The sequence below is a fragment of the Salvelinus fontinalis genome, chromosome 4 (assembly GCF_029448725.1).
Source record: "Salvelinus fontinalis isolate EN_2023a chromosome 4, ASM2944872v1, whole genome shotgun sequence".
Taxonomy (NCBI): domain Eukaryota; kingdom Metazoa; phylum Chordata; class Actinopteri; order Salmoniformes; family Salmonidae; genus Salvelinus; species Salvelinus fontinalis.
In genome coordinates, this window is record NC_074668.1 from 22,757,295 (window position 1) to 22,774,070 (window position 16,776).

The 16,776-nt window shown below is 46.6% G+C and overlaps 1 protein-coding gene across 1 annotated transcript in view; it reads left to right on the forward strand.

Moving 5' to 3' along the window:
- The window catches only part of LOC129853374 (titin homolog), a 33,564-nt gene extending 16,990 nt beyond the window's left edge, over positions 1–16,574 (forward strand). The window contains exons 7-14 of the mRNA XM_055919346.1: positions 504–698; positions 12,163–12,275; positions 13,420–13,585; positions 13,669–13,840; positions 14,058–14,194; positions 14,312–14,454; positions 14,571–14,660; positions 14,842–16,574. Coding sequence (XP_055775321.1) covers positions 504–698; positions 12,163–12,275; positions 13,420–13,585; positions 13,669–13,840; positions 14,058–14,194; positions 14,312–14,454; positions 14,571–14,646 — 1,002 coding nt within the window. The 3' untranslated portion in view covers positions 14,647–14,660; positions 14,842–16,574. The remainder of the gene's footprint in view (positions 1–503; positions 699–12,162; positions 12,276–13,419; positions 13,586–13,668; positions 13,841–14,057; positions 14,195–14,311; positions 14,455–14,570; positions 14,661–14,841) is intronic.
- The last annotated feature ends 202 nt before the right edge of the window (positions 16,575–16,776 follow it).

The following is a 16,776-nucleotide window of genomic DNA, read 5'->3' on the forward strand; positions in this document are numbered from 1 at the left end:
ATGATTATGGGGGGTAGTTTAGTGTTGACACACAGCTGGGCAGTACACTACCAGGATACACTTCCACACTCCTTCCCCAGGTGGCAGCACCGACCGGCTCAGGGGCAGGTGCTGTGCCAAGCCTTATTAAGCCCACAGGTGGAGGAAATCTAAAGATGATTAGGGTGCAAGCTTGCAGAACCAGGAGGATGCAGGGTTATTTTTCTTAGTGGGCTTTGGTTTTGTTTTGTTTGTTTATTTTTGTATATGTATTTCTGTCACCATTTTGAACGAATAGTGATCTGCTTGGGATAGCCGAGGAGGCGTTAAGACTGAGCTGGTTGCTCTCCTGGATATAAGTGCATACAACACGGTCCTCATACGCTGATTTCTTTAAATCAGGTTACAGACCGGTTAACCAGGCGTAAGACCGCTAGACTTTCCAGCATATCAATATTAGCAGGCTAGTAAACTGTTCCGTAACAGCAAACATTCGATTTCATTCTACGCTCCCCATGTCTTAGGAGCTGAACCGGATGAGGTCCCGCAGCGTGTCCCGTAGATCAGCCCCGTCTGAGTGTGCTATGGAGGGGAGCCTGTCCAGGATGAGGTCCCGCAGCGTGTCCCGTAGATCAGCCCTGTCTGCGAGTGCTATGGAGGGGAGCCTGTCCAGGATTAGGAGCAGGAGTACACATAGAGAGAGAGGCCGACAGAGCTGGGTGAGTCATGATGCTCTGTTTCCATACACACAGGTGTACACACACACAATCACCTCATTTCGGACTCAAAGTTGGACAAGCTTCAGAAATGAGCTTCTGCTACAGTGAAATTACACTGCTTCATCATGGTAACAATTGGACCCCCTCAGTTCTATGTGTTATCACTGTTTATACTTTTGAGCTGAATCTCACAGAAACCCCTGGTGATTTGTAAAAGATGTGCTTGTATATGACTTGATTTGCAGATTGGTTTGTGTGAGTTACAGTAGGGTGGAGTAGGAATGCAGTTAGTCACTGGGGGTGATGAGTAATGTGACAGTCATGATCTCGCTCATCTCTCCACCCCTTTTTACAGCACAAAGCAGAGAAATGAAATCGTGTTTTTAGGCCTGTAATTCAGGATTATGTGCTGCTCATTTTGACAGCCTTCTGTTTGCATAGCTGAAGAAAGGCTCTGCAGTGACATTTCCCATTGTGTGATAGACATTCCTTTTATTCAAGCACCTGTCTTAATACTTTAGTGTTTGTGCTCCTCTTTACCACTGGTACACTACAGACACCCATGTAAATAGCCTGTGCTGCAAAGCAGATTCCATTCAGAGACAAGGCTGCCCTCCCCTCCCCCAATGATCCCCCCCCCCAATGAGCCCTCCCCTCCCTTCCCCCAATGAGCCCTCCCTTCGTCCAATGAGCCCCCCCTTCGTCCAATGAGCCCTCCCCTCCCCCGATGAGCCCTCCCTGTGTTACTTCATGCTGTTTTCTGTGTGTCTGTCACCTCCTGCTGGTCTGAGTGGTGCTGCAATTACCGCAGGGATTCTAGTTTTTAATTGTTTGGAGACCAACTCGGCTGTCTCTGTTTTCTTTTCATGTCTCATCCCTCTATGTATTTATTATTTATCATCACTTTTTGTGCAACAGTGCAATGGTGTGACCAGATGTGCAGTTACTTACCTCTTACTTACTGTAATAATGTTAGCTTTTATTTACGTTTTAGTTCCCTAGATGCTTTCCTACTACCATCACTTGGCATCGGTCTATTTTTGTTTTATCTTTTACTGGTATTTATGTAAGAGTTGATACTGAAGTGTCCTATGATTCCTTCCCTTCCTCTTGAAAGACTTGTTCTTGGCCCTGGAGCCCTTCAATCCAAATGACGGTTAAGATTTTAAGTTGCAGTTTCTTTTTTGTGAGATACCTGGTCTAGAATGAGTTATTGATGTAACAGCTACCAACCAGAACATTAAGCTAGCCAAGACCAACAACAGACTATACATACAGACAATACTAAACGAGGTAAATGTCTTACCTGTGAAATGTTTTCCCACACATAGCTATGTGTAGCCTACTTGGACACCGGGTCTCCACAATTTCCCACTCTCCCACGCCGAATAGCCAGAAGCCACAGGGCTCTTCTCGCAGGCTCTATTTCCCTATGTGGGAGCATGGTGAACTGTAGGTCGGAATTATTTACCTGGTTACGTGTACATTGAACAACACAGCAGCTTTTCTGCAAAAAATGTACAATGAAGTTGGGTTTTTTACACTGAGGGTCAATGGGAAAGAAGGTTTTTCTCCAATTTATGGGTGTAGTTGAGGGGACCTCCTTATTGAGTGAGTGTGGATTTGGAGTATCAACATGTGTCAATGACTGGATGTTGTGGTGATAGTGTTTCTCTGTATCAGTGTGGAAGTTGGGCCTAGTGTGAGTGCGCACTATGGTCACCAGGCTCAGACTACATGAGCTGTCTAAGGCATCTACACTGGCTGTGATGGGAGATGATTCATCAGAGCAGGGAAACCAGGGAGAGGACAGACGAGACGGATACAACTGAAGTCATTAGGCCAACGTCCCTTTGTGGACTCTGTTTAGAGGTGACTTGAGGGCCGTCATTTCTTGCTGGACAATTGTTATTAGCAGACTTTGTTTTCTGTAGTAAAATGGTTATCTTCATAGTTGGTGTTGATGAAACTTGAGTCTGTGTGTCTGGAGAGAACTGTGATTTCCAGCTATAGGATGGTTCCTGGAGGTAGTCTGTTCTTAAAGCAATGTTCCTCAGAACTGTTCTCCAGAAGTCCACCAGGGGGCACTTGTGGGCAGTTCAGAGTAGCAGTCATCAGCCTCTGCCCCAGTTTGTTCTCAGGGGGTTTCTGTTTGAGAATAAATCTGTGGTACTCGGTTGTTTTATAGACTAGAGTGTCTTACTTACTCGCTAATGTTAAATTCAGTGAGATGAAAGTGGGAAAGGACAGAGTTTTGTGACCTGACATGCAGTTTGCATGAGTCAGGGAGACATTTGTTAGGCAAACTCTGACACACTGTCATGATTCCTCCCTTTAGCCATGAGCTCACTGCTGCTGACGGCCACAACCCCGGCTCTTGAAAACCGCTACACCGGTCTCCTCCTTGCTCTTTTGCTCCCTCTCTCTCTTTCAGGCAAGCATTCTCTCCATCTATTTGAAGGTATAGGCTCAACATAAAGTTCCTATCACTTTCAACCCCCACCCCCCCATCCTTCCTATGCTTGCTTTCTACCCCCTCTGCCCTGTGCTGACTATGCCTGTGAGAATTCTCTCTTGGTCGCTGCAAGCAGAAACATGCAGGCGAGATGGAGCACCGCAGAACATATCGCCCTCCCCTCCTGCACTGCAAATCAGGGCCCTCCCTCTCTCCGCTTCTCCCTGCCTCCTCTCTCCCCTCCCTCACTTTGTTCACTCAATTTCTCCTTGAGCGTGAGTCCTGTAGTGCTGGGGAATGGGAGCAGGAGACTGACGCATTTCTCTATCGGCCTGTACCTGCAGGAAAGGAAGGACAGTGCACTGGTCTTTGTCTCTCATGGATTTGACCTTAGCATCACAATCTCCTCTCCTGTTTGTGCTTCTATATCCACGGCGCTGCTCTGCTGTTGGTGTGCTGTGTACTCCGAGGGAATAGGAATCAGTACAGCTCTTCCTCCTGCCTGACACCAGCTGTTCTGTTCAGCACCGTTCTTCCTGTAAAGTTTTCCACCAGGAAGACGACTGCAGTGTGGGGTCTATGGAGAGGTAGATTTTTAAAATTGTTTTCCTCCGATTGCGGACGTGTCTGAGCAGCAGCGACAGCTTCAGAAACCCGCTGTGAGGGGCGTGAGAATCAGAACAGATGAGCTATGTTGTGACATTGCATTGCACTTCTACGTCTGTGGGTTTATTGCTGCTACTTGGTCTGATCATTATGTGGCTCAAGAACCTGTTTGCAGACGGTGCAGCAGTATATCTCCTGTGAACGCATCGTCACACCTGATTCTCTACCAGCTGGGGTTGTCTGTTAAGGGTTCCCCGCTACGATCTTGCCCTTCTGTATAGATGTATGGAAATAAGCATTTTGCAGAAAAGCAGAAAGCTTAGAGTTCACCTCGCTGCCGATGATGGACTGAAATGGAGTCATGATGCATCTGACAGGCTGTGCTATCCCTTCCAAACAGCCCAGCTACTGCAGCATTGACCTAGATACGCACCTCAACAGTATCCAGGACACCAGCTCTGGTCCTGGATGACTACCTGGCTCAAGGACTCACCATCGACCACGATATCACACTGGATTCAGGACCTACAGTACCGGACCACAGCCTGACTGAGCGCTTTGTCCGGACTTCATTCTGTGACGTTGGTCTTTTAGTGATCTGAGATGGAGTACCTGGGGGACAAGCTGTCGGTGGCCCAGTCCCAGGTGTCTGGGTGGATGGGGACCGCACGCCGGTCCCTGCAGGGGGCGCTCAGCTTGGTGTCCAGTGCAGTGGAACGTAGGGGCAGGGGGGCCGAGGACAGCCCCGGGGACTTCAAGAGGGCCAACTCGTTACGTTCTCTGGCCTCTCGCAGCCGGGACTCTTTCCGTAGGTTCTCTCTGCGCAGCCAGCAGCGCCTGTCCCTACGCAGGCGTCCTGGGACCAGCACCCCCAACACCCCCACTGCTGTAAGACACACACAATTTGACACTTGCTCCCCCCCCCATCAATCCTTCTCACCACCAACTGTCCTTTTGTCAGTCACTGCCCATTCCAAGCACCTCAAACTTGTCAAGGCCTTCTCTACTTGTGTGTTTTATGTCTGTCTATTTGTGTTGCAATGTGGATTCTCTCTCTGATCCTGATAGTTCCTGACTGTTCTGCTGTTCTGTGCTCACAGTGCTCCCCTCTGTGCCTCATCTGCTTCTGTGTCCTCTCTCTCTCGCCCTATGCGTCTCATACCATCTTTGACATAACACTGACCTTTGTCTGTGTGTGCACCATAGCTCCCACTGCAACCGCAGTGTCAGTGGCTCCTCAGGTCATAGCTTACTGTGGGCTGGAGTTGTGTTTCTCGCCCCCTGTCCCTCCCTCCTAAACTATGGTCTGGTTTAATCAAGTCAAATCAAATCAAAGTTGATTTGTAACGTGCGCCAAATACAACAGGTGTAGACCTTACAGTGAAATGCTTACTTACAGGCTCTAACCAATAGTGCAAAAAATGTATTAGGTGAACAATAGGTAAGTAAAGAAATAAAACAGTAAAAAGACAGGCTATATACAGTAGCGAGGCTATAAAAGTAGCGAGGCTACATACAGACACCGGTTAGTCAGGCTGATTGAGGTAGTATGTACATGTAGATATGGTTAAAGTGACTATGCATATATGATGAACAGAGAGTAGCAGTAGCGTAAAAGAGGGGTTGGTGGGTGGCGGGACACTGCAGATAGCCCGGTTAGCCAATGTGCGGGAGCACTGGTCGGTCGGCCCAATTGAGGTAGTATGTACATGAATGTATAGTTAAAGTGACTATGCATATATGATAAACGGAGTAGCAGCAGTGTAAAAAGAGGGGTTGGGAGGGGCACAATGCAAATAGTCCGGGTAGCCATTTGATTACCTGTTCAGGAGTCTTATGGCTTGGGGGTAAAATCCGTCTGTGTATAGAGCAGTCAACAACAGTGCTGGAATCTATGTATGGATACAGACTATATAGCTATGGATCCCATGTAGTTGCAGTAGATGTGTAATGACACCCATTGTAGGTCAGTTATCTTAGACAATGAAGTCCGGGTGTGAGATGAAGTGTTAATTGTACTGTTAGTCTGGATACAGTTTGATTGCAGTTTTTACGAGATTTGCAGATCTGCTTGTTTGTGTGTCATTGACCAGGAGCATCAGTGTGTTCTGCAGCTGGTCAGGAGAGAGGTGATGAATGGCCATAGAACGGAGCCCAGTGAGATGTGAGGAGAAAGAGCTGAACAGGGGCCAGCCAGATAATGGAGCGCTAGAAAGGGTGAGAGGAGTTTGGGGGGTGGTCTACTCACTGAAAGGACCATGGGGGTGCTGGGATGGATGGTACACAACTGCCCATGCACAACTCCAGTCCTCAAGGGATGCAGTACTGCTGGTTTTTCCCCCTCCACGGTACCTAACGCCCAGAAGGTCCACACACCTGGACTCTCACTTCTGAATACAAAGAAAGAACGTAACCCCCACACAGACTCAGCAGCCCTTTACTGATTCACTCTCTCTGTCTGGCTTGTGTGTATGTGTGGTCTGTTTTTAGCTAGAGCCTGTTAGTTGTCCGTACAGTACCTGAGAAGCAGCTGGTGGATCCTCCAGATGCCCTGGTCTCCCTCAGGCTGATCCAGCTGACCTGAACCCACCACCTCTCCCTCTGGACCCAGTCCTCTACCCTGCAGCCTGTATCAGCCAGGCCCACTGGTCTTAAGTTCTTAAGCCGAGTCAGTCTGGTTTTAATGACATTCTGTTCTGCATTCTTAGCAAACACTTGGCCCCTTGTCTGTACATTACACTGATGTAATAATGACAGAACAAAATACCCTGTTCAGTTCAGGTCAGTGTTTTGGTAACTGTCAACTGTGTTTATTTTCAGCAAACTTAACATGTGTAAACATTTGTATGAACGTAACAAGATTCAACAACTGAGACATAAACTGAACCCGTTCCACAGACATGTGACTAACAGAAATTGAATAATGTGTCTCTGAACAAAGGGGGGGGGTCAAAATCAAAAGTAAGTCGGTATCTGGTGTAACAGTCAGTACCAGCTGCATTAAGTACTGCAGTGCATCTCCTCCTCATGGACTGCACCAGATTTGCCAGTTCTTGCTGTGAGATGTTACCCCACTCTTCCACCAAGGCACCTGCAAGTTCCCAGACATTTCTGGGAGGAATGGCCCTAGCCCTCACCCTCCGATCCAACAGTTCCCAGATGTGCTCAATGGGATTGAGATCCGGGCTCTTCGCTGGCCATGGCAGAACACTGACATTCCTGTCTTGCAGGAAATCACACCAGAACGAGCAGTATGGCTGGTGGCATTGTCATGCTGGAGGGTCATGTCAGGATGAGCCTGCAGGAAGGGTACCACATGAGGGAGGAGGATGTCTTCCCTGTAACGCACAGCGTTGAGATTGCCTGCAATGACAATAAGCTCAGTCCTATGATGCTGTGACACACCGCCCCAGACCATGACGGACCCTCCACCTCCAAATCGATCCCGCTCCAGGGTACAGGCCTCAGTGTAACGCTCATTCCTTTGACGATAAACACGAATCCGACCATCACCCCTGGTGAGACAAAACCGTGACTTGTGAGTGAAGAACACTTTTTGCCAGTCCTGTCTGGTCCAGCGACGGTGGGTTTGTGCCCATAGGCGACGTTGTTGCCGGTGATGTCTGGTGAGGACCTGCCTTACAACAGGCCTACAAGCCCTCAGTCCAGCCTATTGCGAACAGTCTGAGCACTGATGCAGGGATTGTGTGTTCCTGGTGTAACTCAGGCAGTTGTTGTTGCCATCCTGTACCTGTCCCGCAGGTGTGATGTTTGCATGTACCGATCCTGTGCAGGTGTTGTTACACGTGGTCTGCCACTGCGAGGACGATCAGCTGTCCGTCTTGTCTCCCTGAAGCGCTGTCTTAGGCGTCTCACAGTACGGATATTGCAATTTTTTGCCCTGGCCACATCTGCAGTCCTCATGCCTCCTTGCAGCATACCTAAGGCACGTTCACGCAGATGAGCAGGGACCCTGGGCATCTTTCTTTTGGTGTTTTTCCGAGTCAGTAGAAAGGCCTCTTAGTGTCCTAAGTTTTCATAACTGTAACCTCAATTGCCTACCGTAAGCTGTTAGTGTCTTAGGTGCATGTTCATTAATTGTTTATGGTTCATTGAACAAACATGGGAAACGGTGTTTAAACCCTTTATAATGAAGATCTGTAAAGTTATTTGGATTTTTATGAATTATCTTTGAAAGACATGATCCTGAAAAAGGGACGTTCCTTATTTTGCTAAGTTTGTGACATGTGGCTAGAGTGCTGCTCTGTTGTTGACAGGATTGGTGCTCATGGGATCTGTAGTCATATTAGGATAGCTGCAAAGTGTCGTTGTTGACCAGTCCACTCCATGATCAATGGGTTTACTGTTAAACATTCCTACTGAGGAAGACTACACCTAGAGGGGTTAGAGCAGGAGAGAGGTGTTGGGGCGTACTGGGGGCAGTGTGAGGTTTGTTCTGCAGTGTTCGTGCTGGGGTCATTGTACCTGCACTAAGTAACTGGCCTGTTATGTGTTGTCTGCTTCCAGGCAGCAGGACCATATGTTAAATGTCTTAGAGCTGCACAGCACTTCCTCATTCGTAGAGCTGTGTGACTGACTGACTGACTGTTATTCAGGGGGGATATGAATGAGTGTTTTGCAGTAAGGAAGTGGATTAATCCAACTTAAAGTGACTATGCCTTCACAGTAACGTAATAGGCCCAGCATGTGTTTCATCTCAACCCAAAGTAGGCATATTGTATTAAAATAAGAAGGGGATTTACGGTAAACATTTTCATAAATGTGATGTCATAATACCAGGCTGTGTTTCAGAGCCGTGATGTCTGGCAGGTCTAACTTTCCAAGGCCTTGGCTCCTCTACTTCCTCAAACATGTTAGATTATCAATCACCCTTTCTCTCCTCCCTCCTTCTATTCATCCGCTCATTGTTCTGTCATTTCCATTGACACACCCTTCCTGTCCACAGAGGGGGTATCTTAGCAGAGGAGGCTGGCCAAGGCTAATGTTATTAAGAAAACATCTACTTCACTACTCTGATTCACAATAAGGTGCCATGCATGCCTGCTCTTTCCTAGTGTCCAGAGTGCATTGTTGATAGCAGAGCCTACACCCTCACATGGTCAATACTAAGGGCTTTAAGCAGCACTACAAGTCAGCCTATGTTATTTCTTAACCCTCTCTGTCTTGCTGCTATTGTTTGGTTGGCAGGTAACCGGGTAGCCTCAGGAGCGGCAAACACTAAGTGAGGGTGTGTTTGGGTGTGCTATAGATCAACCACGTACACGGTGGATATGGTACAAGTTCCAAGGAATTTAGATTACAGGAGATTTGCTTATTGAGTCCTACATGCTTAGTCCTGTGAATTAGTTGTACTAAATCTTAGGCTGAAATTCATGATATAGAGGGATTAAGTGGGTGTGAGGTCTTTCTCTGACTGTCTTTTGAACTATCAGGAACCATTCCTGCCAGAAATGAGAGGGTTTTAGAAGGCAACACTTAAGCGTTCATCTCTTACTGCACGTTGTTGGTCTCTTCACTGTGTTGCTATTGTTACTCCTATGCTTCTCAGTAAACCCCTCAGTGTCTCTTCACTGTGTTGCTATTGTTACTCCTATGCTTCTCGGTAAACCCCTCAGTGTCTCTTCACTGTGTTGCTATTGTTACTCCTATGCTTCTCGGTAAACCCCTCAGTGTCTCTTCACTGTGTTGCTATTGTTACTCCTATGCTTCTCAGTAAACCCCTCAGTGTCTCTTCACTGTGTTGATATTGTTACTCCTATGCTTCTCAGTAAACCCCTCACGTCGGGAAACGTAGCTGTACCATAACACTGACCCAACCTAATCTGTTTGAAAGGCCTATGCATGTAGATCGATTAGCATTCCTGTTTAATTGACCCTGAGCCCAGCCCACCTGTTAGCCTGAGGCATTAGTCATGTGACCAACAGCATGTTCGAACGGGTGCTTGTTTAACTGCTGAAGCCAGATTTGGCAGAAAGATCCGTGTGGATTTAAAAACAGGCCTAGGTTACTATGCTGTAAATATACTTTTTTTATGGCTGTAAAGCCTGGAGAGGAGGAGTTAATGTACTTTCTCAGATGGAGTTTCTTACTGTTCTCCCTGGCCTTTCTTCCTGTCAGGAAAGGCATTGATGATGAATGACATCCTGTACTGTTGTTCTCCCTTTCCCTCCTCTCTCTGGCCCTGCTCTCACTCCTTTACACACACACACACACACACACACACACACACACACACACACACACACACACACACACACACACACACACACACACACACACACCAAACACCCATTACATTTCCCTCAATCATTCTCTTTAGACATGGTGTTGTGGTGCAGCAGTGCATCTGTATAGCACTGTCAAGGAAGTCAGTAGAGATCATGGAAGTTCAGCAGTATTTCTCTATTTCTATACAGTATGTGTGCGCACTTACACAGGCTTGAATGCATGCACAGGACCAGTGAGTGTGTGGTTTTAGGACAGTGTGCCCTCTGTAGAAGCCTCATTAAAAGAGCCACGGTTCAGTAGACGGCAAACAGTGTCTCACCAGTCTCTGGCCCTGTGAGTTCATCCCATTACCTCTCATTATCCTTCTCACCCACTGCTGGCCTGGCCATAGCCACACAATACAGGGCTATCAGGACCAGCGTCACTCTCCCTTTCTCTCTCAACTGGACAACTTTGTTACTGTAGGCTGGGCGGAGTTTCGCTCCACAGGCGTAGTGATGGATTGAACCAACAGCCAATAAGATGCTTTGATAGTTTGTTTCAGGCTGGTGGAGAGGAATCCAGTTCTGTCGTATTGGAATGTGTTCCCTCTGACCTCCGAGGGGTACTCCAATGGCACATACAGTGCATTCGGAAAGAATCCAGACCCCTTCACTTATTCCACATTTTGTTATGTTACGATCTTGTTCTAAAGTTGAGAATTTTTTTTTATTTTTCTTCTTTTTTTTCTCATCAATCTACATTCACTACCCCATAATGACAAAGCAAAAACTGTTTGCGTAATATTCAGTACTTTGTTGAAGCACCTTTTGGCAGCGACTACAGCCTCTTCTTGTGTATGACGTTACAAGCTTGGTACCCTGTATTTGGGTAGTTTGTCCCGTTCTTCTCTGCAGATCCTATCAAGCTCTGTCAGGTTGGATGGGGAGTGTCACTGCACAGCTATTTTCAGGTCTCTCCAGAGATGTTCGATCGGGTTCAAGTCCGGGCTCTGGCTGGGCCACTCAAGGACATTGATTCTTGTCTCGGAGCCACTCTTGCGTTGTCTTGGCTGTGTGCTTAGGGTCGTTGTCCTGTTGGAAGGTGAACCTTCACCCCAGTCTGAGGTCCTGAGCACTCTGGAGCAGGTTTTCATCAAGGATCTCTCTGTACTTTGCTCCGTTCATCTTTCCCTCAATTGTGACAAGTCTCTCAGTCCCTGCCGATGAAAAACATCCCCACAGCGTAATGCTGCCGTCACAATGCTTCACCGTCCCTCCAGAATTGATGCTTGGCATTCAGGCCAAAGAGTTCAATCTTGATTTCATCAGACCAGAGAATCTTGTTTCTCATGGTCTGAGAGTCCTTTAGGTCCCTTTTGGCAAACTCCAAGTGGGCCGTCATGTTGCTTCTGTCTGGCCACTCTACCACTAAGGCCTGATTGGTGGAGTGCTGTAGAGATGGAAGAACCTTCCAGAAGAACAACCAACTCCACAGAGGAACTCTGGTGCTCTTTCAGAGTGACCACCGGGTTCTTGGTCACCTCCCTGAACAAGACCCTTCTCTCCCGATTGCTCAGTTTGGCCGGCCAGCTCTAGAAAGTCTTGGTGGTTCCATATTTCTTCCATTTAAGAATGAGGGAGGCCACTGTGTTCTTTTGTACCTTCAATGCTGCAGATTTTTTTTGGTACCCTTCCCCTGATCTGTGCCTCGACACAATCTTGTCTCGGGTCTCTACGGACAATTCCTTTGACCTCATGGCTTGGTTTTTGTTCTGACATGCACTGAACTGTGGGACCTTATATAGACAGGTGTGTGCCTTTCCAAATCATGTCCAATCAATTGAATTTACCACAGGTGGAGTTGTAGAAACATCTCAAGGATGATCAATGGAAACAGGATGCACTTGAGCTCAATGTCGAGTCTCATAGCAAAGGGTCTGAATACTTATGGAAATAACTATTTTTGTATACATTTGCAAACATTTCTGAACTTATTTTCATTATGGGGTATTTTGTGTAGATTAATGAGGGATTTTTTTATTCTTCTCCCCTTTAGAATAAGGCTGTAACGTAACAAAAGGGGAAGGGGTCTGAATACTATCTGAATGCACTGCATCAACTCCTTTTTGACTGACTTGTCATTTTCTCCCTGTCCATCTCTCTCTCTCTCAGGAGCAGTTGAAGCAGAATGTGGACGGTGAGGAGGGGAGGGACATGGACACACTGGTCCGTGAGACGGACAGTCAGTACGGAACCTGGGAGACAGGACTGCACACTGACGATAGGTGAATATATAGATATAGATATAGATAGATATAGATATAGATAACTGTGGGCTGGACCTATGAAACAGGATGTGCTCATGTTTTCGGTTACTAAATATGCTGATCCTCTATGATTACTAATTTCCCATGAGGCTTTACCCTGATATCAAGACATCTCGACATCCCTAGTACTGAATGCCTCCCAGTCACTTCTCCCTCTAAATATACAATCCTCAACCATTTGATCTCCAATTTAACACCCCCTGGATTGATAAGTAGTATTGCATGGATGCAGCTAAAGGGAGAGATGTGCGCTATCGTCTCTTCTCCTGGAGCAGCATTGACCTTAAGACAAAGTCACGGAGACGCGTTGGGTCCTGCCTTCTAGATAGGGCAGAGTGGACAATTAGCCGCAGGCAATGGATTCTCTGCTGTCCCACCATTATGGCTAATAATCATCTCAACCTTTTTCCTTACAACATACAACACCCACAAGCATCTCCTCCAAGGCAGAGACAGTTACTGATATTGAAATAAATCAACATACTATGGTATCTATAGGTACTTCCTGTACAGATACAGTAGAATCTCAGCACTCCTGACACATTGTGGTCAAGGAGCAGCAGCAGCTCACTGAAACCTGGTTTACGCCAGCACTCAAAATGGCCTCTCTCAGCAGGCCGGTCTATCACTGACCTCCTGTGGCTAGGAGATGGTATCACAGCAACAAAAATCTGGATAATGTTAAGTAGAAATGACTGGATGCTGTAGTAGAGTTTCAGATAAAGATACGATATAAGGGACTGTCAACAGATAGTGGGTCATTTTAATGTAATTCAAATGAATCACCTCGGGGATGATTTTGAGCTAGCATGATTGTGTACAGTAGATGACTCACCACTGTTTGCGTCCCTCAATGTGAAATAAAGTGGAGCGTGAGTCTGCCTGTCTTCCGTTGTCGTCATGCACATGCATCCTCTATGAAATGTGATGCTCCTACCGTAAACCCAGAAAGGAGAATATTACTCGGTCACAGAGCTAGTAGACACAGTACCTGTCACGTTGTTCTCTCATTGCCAATGCATGCATTTAACAGACTGTAGTGTAGTTTTAGGAAGGTAGCCTAAAGTACTCTTCTGTTTGTTCCCGTCTGTCCTTCCTGTAGCCTGACTCCTGCCACGCCCCCCTCAGACAGCCACCCCAGTCAATCCCCTCGGAAACCCACTCCACTTTACACGTCAGGGGAACATGTCCACACCCCGCCCAGTGACCACGACACTCCAGACGGCTTCTCTGCCCAGCCCGAGATACAACCACTCCCCTTCCCTGAGGTAAGACTGACTTCACCTTTTTAAAAAGACGTAGAAGTCAGAGTTTCTTTGTTTCCAAAGATTTGCTTTGTGTTTCTCTCCAGGCCTCCACCAGCCTACTGGACTCCAGTGCTCTGCGCTCCAGGGTGCAGTTGAGTAAGATGCGGGGGCCACGTTCACGCCCCTCCAGGGTCTCTCGTCAGACTGCTGCTCTGTCTGTACATCCAGAGGGACAGGCCACGCCTACTGAGGACTGGCGCTCTCGAGACTCCACAGGTCAGCCTTGGACTCTGCTCTCATGTAGACCCCCTCGGCCAGATCTCCATCCACTACCTTGTTCTGCTGCATACCTTTTACTATGGATTGAGTGGACATGATTTGACCAGATAGACTGGAGATGTGACTTAGATGGTCAAAGATCTGTTAGACTTCTGAATAACCTATTTGTTTTGATTGTGAAATGATGTATTCAGAGGTGTGTTGTCCTCTACAGAGGACAAAGTGGAGTCTTCCAAGAAGGACTCAGACTCTGAGGAGCAAGCGAGAGGAGCAGACCCCCGCTCTGCTGCTGCCTCCTCCCAGCCCCAGAGAGTCGCCCTCTTCCCTGGGATGGACCCGTCTGCTCTCATGGTGAGGCTTCCCAAGAGAAACAGACAGAGTTGACCAGGAGTGTAATGTTGTCACTCCTACTGCTCTGAAAAATGCTTTTGATATGTTTTCCTGCTGGTTTCTCCCTCTGTTTGGCAGGCCCAGCTTAAGAAGAGAAGCGATTCTGACAATCAGACAGAGGGACCCGCCACTTCTCCCTCCCAGTTATCCCGTTCTCCTAAATCACCCTTCCTGCCCCGGGCGTCCCGTGTGCTGCCCCCCTCCGTAGGGAAAGAAAATGGGTAAGATGGTGACCCTGTCTCTTCCCTCTGTTCAGCCTGGATCTAATAACCCAAACCAGGGGTTGTTGATAGTTGGAACAGAAATATTTACCAGTTGTAATGTCTGTCTCTCTTAGTGAAGAGGCCTCACCACAGTGGCTGAGAGAGCTGAAGTCCAAGAAGCGCTTGAGTCAGTATGAAAATGACAGCTAAGTGTGAATGAGCAGGTGAGCTCTCTTCTCACAAATGTTCCTTATTATGAATCATTCTTTATCATAGGGTGCTGTATGCAATAAAACTGACATTTTACCATATTTTCATAATTAGACAATATTCTAGTGTCTGTTTTGCTAATACGTAACCCTAAAATGCTGATGGTTTGTATCTGTTTGCATCGTCCCTCTGTAGGTTGCCTTAACTGAAGAATCTGGTGGAGAATCGGACAGTAGCCTTAACATTGGACCCTGAGAAGATGGGAATTCTGCTGCTGACGTTGTAATTCGTCATCTGTTTGTTTCTTTTCTCTGTTCTCTTCCTGCCTTGCTCAAATCCATGTGCATGGTGCCTTCTTTCAGACAACCTCGGTCTTATGGATGAAACAAGCAAGGGAAAACATGGGGCTGCTCTGCTCAGCGTGTCCATTTCACTGCTAGCTCCTCCACCTCCTGGGTCAGGGGGGTCTTTGCATAAAGCCACTTTACCCTCTCACGTGACAGGGAAGACTACGGAAGGGGGGGGATCCCATTCTCTCCTGTCAGGTTGTATTTCATTAATGGTTAACTTGTGGGACCACATGCCTCTTAACCCGGAAGTGCTTCAATAAGCTGGAGGACAGTATAGCACCTCCACAAGACATATTTTTATTTCGTTTTCTCTTTTAAATATAATTTTCAGGTTAGTCTATGCGTTAATTGTATCTGTCAGTGGAGGAGTGTTGGAAAATATTTCAGATTTTATTTTTTGTCGTGGATCATAGAGAACAAAACACTGCTGAACTAATGGTCAGCCAGCCTGTATTATGTGTTACTAATAAATATGGTATCTGTAATCATGAAATGTTATATTTGTATTGTTGCTAATTTGGAAGCTGAATGCTGGGTTTGTATGGAGAGCATTTAAAGCATCACTACAGCAGAGGTCCCCAACCCCATTCCTCTGAGCCACTCAGTGACTGATGTCATGAACTAACTGAGAATCTGTTGTTGACTTCATGCAGTCCCTTTAAACTTATGGGTAAAGAGGAATGCTTTGTGTTCGCTGTATTTTCAATCATGTCTGAATCTGTTTCTACTGGTGGGGGAGGGGAAGGGACATCTACCTCCATCTCAATTAAACGCACACACGCATGAACGCTAATCAGCCTGTTCTTCCTCCCTTCACCTCCACTTACCTCTTCAGTGAAAGATCAAATGATTGTGTGTGTAATACTGATGGATGAGTGAGTAAGGATTGCAAGGAAATTGTACATGTTACCAATGAGCCATACATTCAATGTGCACTCCCTGGTTTCTGTTTTACCAGCATGTCTGCAACACATCTCCCATTTAGCGACCTCACGTGCATTTTCCCATCATTGTTTGGGAAAGGATATGCATGCACAGTCTCTGGTCCTTTTTATCATGCTTTACTCAGACACTTAACTGAATGGCCACACCAAGTAGCAGTGGTACAATCACAGTCTGGATATCATGGCTTCATCCACAACTGTAATGGTCCCATTGTGCACATGGTCAGTGGAGTATGGCGTACACTACTCCAGTGGGGAAAGCAAGTAAAGTATATTGTTTTGAGATGAGGGTGGTAATTTACCCTTTTTTCTGCACATGACTTGGACTATTTGCACCAGTTGTTTTAGGGCTTGTTTGAGCTGACTTAGGCCATTCCCCTGACCATGTTAGCCGTGCTCCACTGTCCCACTACTTCCACTACAGCATTTTTGTAGACAGACGTTGGAACTCTAATGCAATGCAAGTGAATGTTTTGAGTTGTTGTCCCTTTGGTGTCTGTCCATGGAGTTTGACTTTGTCATTACTTATTTTTTTCTCTTTCTCGTCTGTTTTATTTGAAAGTAAAATGTATATTGCACTGTTGTAAGGCCGTTGTTCAAAAGTGTCAATTCTCAATAAAATGTACTGCGTTAAGCTTCTGATTTTGTAATTATTGGGCAAAATATAACTTTTGCATTATGCTCATTTCAGTTCAGGCCCACCTCCTTCAGTCTGCGGTGTTATGAATTTAAAATGGTGTCTTTTGTGTAACAGAGCGGTCGATAGTGTTTGTACTAGGGAAGTACATATAGGCAAGGTAGTATTTGGTGTAGGGTGGTATTGGAGAGGCAGTGTT